Consider the following 10,324-nt stretch of genomic DNA (forward strand, 5'->3'; position numbering starts at 1 on the left):
AAAGGGGGAGGTGAAGGAAAGAAGGAAGGAAGGGACAATGGGAAAGAGGGAGGGAAGGAAGAAGGGACAAAGAGGGAGGTGAAGGAAAGAAGGAAGGGACAATGGGAGAGAGGGAGGGAAGGAGAAAGGGACAAAGGGAGGTGAAGGAAAGGAAGGAAAGAAGGAAGGAAGGAAGGGACAATGGGAAAGGGAGGAAAGGAGGAAGGGACAAAGGGAGGTGAAGGAAAGGAAGGAAAGAGGGAAGGAAGGGACAATGGGAGAGAGGGAGGGAAGGAGGAAGGGACAAAGGGGGAGGTGAAGGAAAGAAGGAAGGGACAATAGGAAAGAGGGAGGGAAGGAGGAAGGGACAAAGGGAGGTGAAGGAAAGGAAGGAAAGAAGGAAGGAAGGGACAATGGGAGGGAAGGCAGGCACCCGCCCCAGTTGCATCCCCCTCCACCAGAGACCCACAGATTCCCCCCCCCACAGGCACCCTGCAACCTGAGTGATCAGCTGGCTATGCCCGCCATTGATCACACGACCCTGGGACACTGTGAACGTCGTAAGTATGAATCAGTTGCCAAGCAATCCAAATGTAAATCACAAGACCCTAGGGATGCTGCAATAGTCATAAGTGTGAAAAATGGTCATAATTCACTTGTAAATTCAAACAGTCACAAAGTGAATTGTTGTAAGTCGAGGACTACCTGTACTTTCTCATTTTTTCCTCTCTTTTTTTGGTCAAGTTTTTTATACCTTGCTGGGCGAGTGTTGGTACTCGGATATTGCCTTATCCGAAAAGTGGTACAATGGGTGAAAAGGTTAAAAAGTCCTGTACTGGAGTTCTAGTATTTCTTATGATGTTTGTTTCCTGAAGGGTTGACAAGATATTTTAGATCAGGCATCCCAAAAGTCTGACCATTAGAAATATTAGTCAGGGTTTCTAGAAGTTACAATATAGAATATTTGGGAGGCAATCTAATTGTTTCTACCTTCATTTTATTTTTATTTCAGTTTTCTAAGATATACATCTAACGCTTTAACAAAAGATTGCTACAAATAACCAGCATACCTTTTTAGCATATAGAATGTTAGAAGAATCTAATGAATCATCCAGAGGTCTCCAATCTATTATCACCTCAGTACCCTAAAACACAAATGATACAATTATTCAAAAAGTAATGCAGTAGTGTCCTATTTGTTTATATTTACAAAATAATATTGATTTATTCTATACAAACAATCATTTTTCATAAACAGTGGAAAATAAATTCATAGGAAACATACTATACAGTTATATTCAAATGAGAAAACCCTAAATTTTGATGTGTAACCTTTTCAATAACTCGCAATAATCCAGATTGTAAAGCATCATGATCTTCATCATTTTCACTTGAAGAATGAACAAAAACTCCTTCTTGTTCATATACAACCTAAAACATATAAAATAAAAATAATAAATTAAGCAGAGTTGTTTCACTAAGAGGTTTTCTGGCAATCTGTTTTGAACCTGCTCTGGGGACAGAACCAATTACTATAATGCAATTTGGGCCTTTCGGAAAAAATAACAAGCTTATATTGCATACTCACTAGGCCAGTCAAGTAATAAATTGGGCAGATTTTCTATTAAAATAGAACACTGAATGCCTGGGGATATACTAATATGGATGGAAAAATAAACAAGACTAGTTTTGCAACACAAGGTATATTAAAATCAAGAGCTCAGAAACAGTTTATTCCATTTTTATTGATTCCTAAAGCATGTTAGTCACAAGGCAAGGTACTATTAAAATACAAAAATAATAAAGCTATCAATTTAAAGCTTTTAAATAAAAGCTTTCATCAGAAATGAAAAGGGCAGGCTACTTAAAACAGAATACTACACAAAAGCTCAAATAGAAAACTAACTACAAGTTCTGAGAAATCCTTCATATGCAAATAAGCAACCCCATCAGTCACTCCCCACACTTCAGAGTGCATGGACACTTGGAGTGGGCTTTCAAGGACCTGAGGCTCAGGAACAAATGGGAAGAGAAATACCTTTAAATATTTTAAGCTATATTCTATATTAATGAATCTATTTGACATACTGTTGAAATCAAATTAAACTAATTTGAATTTGCTTATATTTTTAGAAAATTAATCTGAAAGTGTTAGATATAACTTTATGTCCAGTTGTCTAAGCCTTAAATCATAGCACTGGCAACATATGAACATTTTCAGGTTCACATGTAACAGTCATATGCAAATATGCCTCTGCTCAAAATAAATAATTGCTTTAGAAACCAAGCAAAAGTGAATGGAGTTAAACTTACCTACATCACACAAGCCAATTCATTGTTTCACATTTATTATATCATAAAATGAAAGAACACATATCATTGCAGGTTAACATAACTTCTTACCAATTCATATCATGATAATCCTGTAACTTCAATAATGAACACAAGTGAAAGAAATATTTGAGCATTTTCGCCCATCTCCAAACCAAGTACTATATTTCTCTGTACCAAGGTTTTAATTTGCTTAGGCTCATGAGATCCACTTCATTTTTTAAAAAAATTATAACCCACAAATTAACAAACCCAGTATCTTGCAACCTGGGGGCGGCAATGTCATCACAGGAGATCCGTGAAGGCTTGAAGAAATGTTATGATTTGAATCTTAGTTAAGTCTTGGTGGTCCATGGCCACAAAAGTGATTTAAAGAAAGTCTGTGGTGAAGAAAAAGTTGAGAACCACTAAACTAACCTGATACAAAAGGCAAGACAAAGAATGCCAAGACTGCAAATTATATTACCCTTGATATATTACTCCCGATAATTCATCTTGCACAATCTGGTTTTATAAAAGGGTGACAAGCTTCAGGCAATATCTGTTAATTGATATTTTAGAGATGGAAAATACAGGCAGAAAACCCTGAATCAATGCAGTGGCTTCATGGGATACAAAAGCTCTCTATTATACAGATTTAATTTCTGGAATGATTGTTTGATAAAAATGGATTCCCATTTAGTATTTAGAGTAACTGTAGTTACCTTAATTTTTTTTCAGACAGAGTTATTACAAATATAATTACTTCTTCACACATTAAGATAGGCATTTTCAAAACCTATGTTAGTTATTCCTTAACGAATAAGTGTAAGTGAACTTTCTTCTCATTCCTAAACAAAACTTATCAATATACTATATACCATACCAGAAGTTACCAGCCAGCATAACTCGCGTAAATTTGAGATAATCTTCAAAGAAAGATTTAGTGGGAGAGGGGAGAAAAAACATATAAAAACTCTGTAACCTGTCTACATCCTTTACGTTATCAACTAAAATCAATCCTGGAGACATTCTTCTTTCCACCTCAGTAACTATAATCTATAATTACAGTACAGAAACTGCACTCTAAAGGCAAAGCTAGGACACGAACAGATGCTAGTCTGGATATGTATGGAATGAGTGAGCACTGCTTTTCCTCAAACTGAAGTAGATTCATCCTCTGTCCATGTCTTTTGGGCAATATTGCCATTTTTCTTTTTAACCTAGTCACTGGAGTAACTGAACCCATTTCTGGAGGAAAGAGGAAAGCTTCTGGTGAAAAGCAGCAAAAGATATTTTGGCCAAGGATAAAACATGTTGGAATCCTAGCTCTGACAACTATTTGATAACCCTAGCATGAAAGAGTTGTATGGAATTTATCAAGGATATTTTTTATTAATTTGCCTTTGGATTCAATAGCTTAATATATAATCAAATGATATTTTGTGTGCACAATGGAATAAATGAGGAAGTGATAAGCCGCCTGGGAAAGCCAAGGGAAATCATCAAAACAATTAAAAAACAAAAATTAGAATATTTTGGACATGTGATGCAACACCCAGAAAAATACGGCATACTTTATTTAATCCTCCAGGGAAAGATTGAAGGCAAACAAGGTCCAGGCAGAAGAAGAACATCGTGGCTTCAAAATCTAAGGGATTGGTTTGGACAAAACTCAGCTGCACTTTTTCGTGCGGCTGCTGATAAAACAGGATCGGCAACATGATCGCCAAAGTCCAATAACAGATATGGCACAAGAAGAAGAAGAATGGAATAAAACACAATGTTTTCCATTTGCAAGTATTTAGGGTATTTCCTGTAATGACCAAGATTTAATGATTTTGGAATTTTGGCATGGAAATTTAATCTCTGTTCCCTTGGAAAAATTAACATTTTGGAGTAATTTTAACTTGAAAACCGCTACAAAATCTTTTAAAACAAATTAGATAGAAAAAGCTATTAATATTTTGGCCAAACTTAGTAATCATTCGTTAAAACATTACTTGTACTCTAAGAAGAATTTGGACTTCCTAAAATTACTGAAAGGTGCTACATTCAATTTAAACCTATTTTGATTTCTCAATTTGGATGTGATACATAAGTAGCTTAAGAAAACTGTGTATTCCTTGTACTGGAAATTATTTTGGAAGACACTAAGTTTACTTGTATAAATATATGAAAAGTATTATTAAGATAGATTTTATAGTTTACAAGAACTCTGTGAAGAGTTGTAACACCATAATTAAATAAATCAATTGTCTTGAATTTAAATAAAGTTTCTTATAATCTTAACATGAGTTTAATCAAACTATTTTTATATTTGCTGAACATCTCAGTGGACATTTAAGGACTGTGCATAAAACATTTATACTAGTAATGTAATAAATCTGAGAAAACCAATACATGCCCTATAGTCGTCCTGTTTTAGTTTAATAATTATGCAATGGCTAATATGAATTTGGAAAGATACATAAGGTTTAAAAATTGATACAAAGTTGAATATTGAAAACTTGAGATTTATCGATAAATTTTAGCTACCTCGGAGAGGAACCAAAATAATTTTTGTTATGTTCAGAAAAATTATCATTCACTCTCAATCTCTAATAAGAAAATTGATATATAATGCAGTCAAGATGTAATGTGCTGTTTAAAACTGAGTTGCTTTTACATACTTCTTGTAACATGTTAGCTTCATTTTATTTATATTTCTTTTCTGCTTATACTGTAGTTATACCATTAAGCAATAAAAATAAAATTTCTGAACTCAGATATTTGTTTAGTGAATCAGAATAGATTGAAAGCTATAATCTGGCAACACAAACATTGATTCCTAATTACTTAAAATATTCTAACTGAGCAGTATAACTAGCTTAGGAGAAGAATTAAATATCTGAAAAACTGAATCAGTTGTGCTCCCACTGAAAATGATCTAAATGTAATAGTGGATGACTACCAACACTGTATATCACTTATATGTACCAAACCATATGCTGTGGTGAAAAAATACCCTTTTAAAAACCATTTCTATTTTAATTCATTAGTTACTGAGCACCTCAGAAGTTCATCTTCCATCTATTTAGCAGATGTCTTAGTTGGAACCTCCAAGCAATCACTGATATCAATTTTTTTAATATAAGAAGCAAAAAGATTAACTTTAACAGATTTTGGGGGGAAAGTTTTGTAAATCAGTTTTTTTCTGCATTTTAACCATATCACAGAAAGCTCCTTTGAAAAAAATCAGTCAAAAAGCTACAAGCCTAACAGGTCAGAATGCAGTAAAAAGGATGGGCTGCTTTCCTTCTGACAGTTCATTCAGAGATGAACATATAAACAGGAGTTACACAAAAGCGTTCTAATGCCGCTATGGGAGTATGCCCTCTTCCCCAAACCTCCTTTACACTTCCCTTTTCAACAGCACCAAAGCATGCAGTTCCTTTTGACCCCGACCTGATCACAGATGCAGGAAATGTTTTACGTGTCATACACCTGTCCCCATTCCGGCAGATCAAGAGGCGGTCCGCTTCAAACGAATGCAAAACGCCTCAGCCCCAGGCCCCGCCCGAGGTCTGTGGGCTGTTGCCCCGACGTTATCTGGAAGACACCCCTCGAAGCAAGACTAGTTCAGCCAGCGGCCTGACATCCCCCCAGCTCGGCGGGATTTCCGTCACTCCCTACTCACCCATTACAGAGGTCCCATAATGAAATTTACTCTGCTCTCAAGGCAACATTATAGTTACCGCGACTCAAAGATTTTACTTCTCTCCCTTACCTTTCCCCCTGCCGGAGCTGCCATCTTGGCTACTAATGTTTATGATGACGTTGATTCACGTGTTCCCAGCAGCTTCACAACAACCCCCACCCAACCGAACCTCACCGGTCTCGGCGGCGCAACGCATGCGCAGGGAGAGGATGATTAGGAGTTTGCGCAGTAAGTAGTGGCAGAAACCAACGAGGTTAGTAAAGGGCGGAGCTTGTTTTTACGCTGTTTCCGCTGCCGCCGTTTGTTGCATGTTTGGGCTGCTCCTATGAGAGTCGTTTTCTTGTACTCCGTCCCTTTATGCATTGGAGTAGAACAGGGGTAGTCAACCTTGGCTCTTTTATGACTCGTGGACTTCAACTCCCAGAATTCCTGAGCCAGCTGTGCTGGCTCAGGAATTCTGGGAGTTGAAGTCCACGAGTCATAAAAGAGCCAAGGTTGACTACCCCTGGAGTAGAATGATAATATATACCAGCAGGGCTTTTTTTCTCATAGAACGCCCAGAACGGAGTTCCGGCACCTTTTTTGGATGGAACCTTGTAGGGTAGGCAAGGCGGGTTGCATGACGTGTGTGAGTTCCGGCACCTTTTTTTTTTTTTTTGAAAAAAAACCAACACTATACCAGTACCACTGTTTCTCAACCTTAACCACTTTAAGAGATGTGGATTTCAACTGCCAGAATTCCTCAGCCAGCTGGCTGGGGAATTCTGGAACTTGAAGTCCACATCTCTTAAAGTGACTAAGGTTGAGAAACATTGATTATAATAATAGTCAGAAGCACTGTTATACCTTCTAGGTGTTTTTAGTACAGCTCCCTGGAATAATAGCATGCTATTTCTAAGACGACAGCTAAAGTTGACAGAAAACTTGTTTTTCAAGAAGGCTATATCTTAATATTCCTTTCTCTAAATATATTTTTTCAGTCAGCAAATCACTTTGATTTCTCCACCTTTACGTTGGTTAGTTACTCGTTTCCAAACTGTTGAAGTAATTGTATCTACTATAAAAAGCACAAACAGAATGGGACAAACTTACCTTCATTATTTGAACCTCCATTCAGAGTAGGGTGCCACAGCTACATTCCAGAAAAGATTAAACAGGATCCGATGTTTACATGTGTGTCTTGTTAAGTCATTTAATCTTACTTTTCATTGGTATATTTTAGTAGGGCTTTTTTCATAATAGGTTTTTTTTTTAATATCAGGAAATACAGTATCAGTCTCTTTCACAGATGCAAAATCCTAAGCAAACGAATCATGAGTTGTATTTGGGTTTTGTTCTGAGAAGCTGGTCTTATAGACTCTTGATAAAGCTTGAATAAATTGCATGACTAAATGCAATAGTGGCAGAAAAATAGTGGCAACTTTACCACCAAAATAAAACTGATAAAAAGGTGACATGTTAAAACATACAATTGTGTAGGAGGAAAAGATACTGGTTTCAGTGAAAGATCACTTTCATTATATATGCATTTATAATAATAAAGTTGGAAGGGACCTTAGAGATCATCTAGTCCAACCCCCTGCTCAGGCAGGAAACCCTATACCATTTCAGACAAATGGCTGTCCAGTCTCTTCTTAAAAACTTCCAGTGTTGGAGCATTCACCGCTTCTGGAGGCAGATTGTTCCACTGGTTAATTGTTCTAACTGTCAGGAAGTTTCTACTTAGTTCTAGGTTTCTTCTCTCCTTGATTAGTTTCCATCCGTTGCTTCTTGTCATGCCTTCAGGTGCTTTGGAAAATAGCTTGACTCCCTCTTCTTTGTGGCAGCTCCTGAGATACTGGAACACTGCTATCATGTCACCCCTCGTCCTTCTCTTCATCAAACTAGACATACCCAATTCCAGCAACTGTTCCTTATATGTTTTAGCCTCCAGACCTCTAATCATCTTTGTTGCTCTTCTCTGTACTCTTTCCAGAGTCTCAACATCTTTTTTACATTGTGGTGACCAAAACTGGATGCAGTATTCCAAGTGTGGCCTTACCAAGGCATTGTAAAGTGGTATTAATACTTCACGTGATCTTGATTCTATCCCTCTGTTAATGCAGCCTAACACTGTGTTGGCTTTTTTGGCAGCTGCAGCACACTGCTGGCTCATAAGTGATTGTCCACTAGGACTCTGAGATCCCTCTCACAGTTGCTACTATTGAGCAAGGTACTCCCTATACTATACCTGTACATTTGGTTTTTCTTGCCTAAATGTAGAACTTTACTTTTTTCATCATTGAATTTCATTTTGTTGGATAGCACCCAGTGTTCCAGTTTGTTCAGATCCTCCTGTATCTTAAGCCTATACTCATAAAGATGAGCTTGAGCTCTTAACGCGAGATAAAAACATGATTTAAAAATATAACACATCTGGGCACATCTCCCTTATATGGAATACAGCAATTGAAAAATATTCAAAAGGAACACAAGCATAGCAGCCTGTAAGACACTGATGTCATCATCATCGTGCATGTGTCACCATTTCCCCATCTCTGACAATAGAAAGGGAGTTGTCATGTATGCTAATATAAATTCTTGCTCAGAATTCCAAATGAAAGAATTTACAATACTGTACAGTGATTTGAAATATTTTGAGGAATAAAAAGTTTAATTGTCAATGTCTATTATCGCCTTTCCATCCAAGAAATGTTGTAATTCATACCTTTTAAAGGCAAATTGCAGATACAGTGGTGCTTATCATTTGTGAACCCTTTTGACTTTTCAATATTTTTGCATAAATATGATCTAAAATGTTATTTGTTCTCTACACATCTTAAACTTAAATAAGGAGAATCTAATTAAATAAGTCAAAAATACTTGTCCATTTATTTATTGAGGAAGATGACAAACATGTTTTGTGTGTAGCAAAAGTATGTTGACTTAACTAAATGTTTCCAATAACTGTTGATTACATTTGTTCATCAGTTTGAAAGAATTTTGGCTCATTCCTCCTTACAAAACAGCTTCAACTCAGCGAATGTTAATGGGCTCCTTTGCATGAACTGCCCACTTCAGATGCTTCCATAATATTTCTATTGGATTAAGGTTAGGACTTTCACCTGACCATTCCAAAAAAAATTAAATCTCTCCTGCTTTAAACATTATTAGTTATATGAGTTGTGTCATATTGTTTTGCCACATGACCCATTTTCTCTTGAGCTTCCATTTATGAACAGATATCCTGACATTCCTGTAGAATTTGTTGATACAATTCAGAATTCAAAATTCTATAAATGATAGCAAGTCATCCTGGTCCAGGGGCAGCAAAACTGGCCCAACCCATGTTACAACCACCACGTTTCATAGATGGGATAAGATTCTTATACTGGAATGCTGGAATGAAGTATTTGTTTTTCACCAAAGTTTTTCATTCAATTAAAAAAACTATTTTGGTGTGATCCATCCATAGAATATTCTTCCAATAGCCTTCGCCTATCCATGTGGTCTTTCACAAGCAGCTTGATGATGAGCAGAAGTTCTTTTTGGTGTATTGTCCTTGTCCTTGTAACCCTGCAATGCACATCATTGCTTTTCAGTGTTCTGGTGGCAGTCTCATGAACACTGATACCAATGCATAAACGGCCTTTAGTTCCTTAAACATTACCCTGTGGGTTTTGTTTTTGTTTTTTGGAGATCTCCCAGAGTATTACATGTCTTGTTCTTGGTGTGATCTTGGTAGGCCGACCACTCTTGGGAGTATGATACCACACTGCTGCCATTGCTGCTGCACCAAGCTCTGAACCGAAGAGGTTGGGGATAGTGGTGGGGGTGAGCAGGGAGGGTGACAGAGGCAATGGTAGCTGAGGGCATCCCATTTTCACACACACCACCACCATCCCTGACCTCTTTGGCCCAGAGCTCGGCAGCAGTGGCAGAGTTGTGAAAATGGGAAGCCCCTGGCCGCCATTCTGCAATCTGCCCTCCTGCTCACTCACCTGCCTGTTTCTCCCTCCAGCCATCCACGGCAAGTTGTCCAAGTGGAGTTGTCCTGTGGCAACTTGGCAGCAGTGACTTGGCAATGGTGAACTGGCAGCGGTGAGCTGGCCATGCCGAGCTGGCCGCAAGTTGTCCCAGCTCCTTGCTGGTAGATGATGGCATGTACAGTATTATGTTAAAGTAAGAGCATGTGAAGATATCTTTAATCTTAATTATGAAGTTGTTGGAAAATATATTGGTTCTTTTGATACAAATGCATGGGCAAATAAGACATCTGGATTTGTTGGATTGCTTCCCTTGTTAGCATCTTTGTCCTTGTCCTGTTTCTTGTGGGACACTTCTTCAGGTTGGATG

At 37.6% G+C, this 10,324-nt stretch overlaps 1 protein-coding gene across 1 annotated transcript in view; it reads right to left on the reverse strand.

Annotated features, from left to right (window-relative positions):
* The window catches only part of TBC1D15 (TBC1 domain family member 15), a 45,873-nt gene extending 39,728 nt beyond the window's left edge, over window positions 1-6,145 (reverse strand). The window contains exons 1-3 of the mRNA XM_015811786.1: window positions 6,059-6,145; window positions 1,312-1,410; window positions 1,050-1,124 (exon numbers count right to left, since the gene is read on the reverse strand). Coding sequence (XP_015667272.1) covers window positions 1,050-1,124; window positions 1,312-1,410; window positions 6,059-6,082 — 198 coding nt within the window. The 5' untranslated portion in view covers window positions 6,083-6,145. The remainder of the gene's footprint in view (window positions 1-1,049; window positions 1,125-1,311; window positions 1,411-6,058) is intronic.
* Window positions 6,146-10,324: the final 4,179 nt, after the last annotated feature.

This window comes from Protobothrops mucrosquamatus, unplaced genomic scaffold (genome assembly GCF_001527695.2).
Source record: "Protobothrops mucrosquamatus isolate PMUCROS unplaced genomic scaffold, P.Mucros_1.0 scaffold49, whole genome shotgun sequence".
In the NCBI taxonomy this organism is placed as follows: Eukaryota; Metazoa; Chordata; class Lepidosauria; order Squamata; family Viperidae; genus Protobothrops; species Protobothrops mucrosquamatus.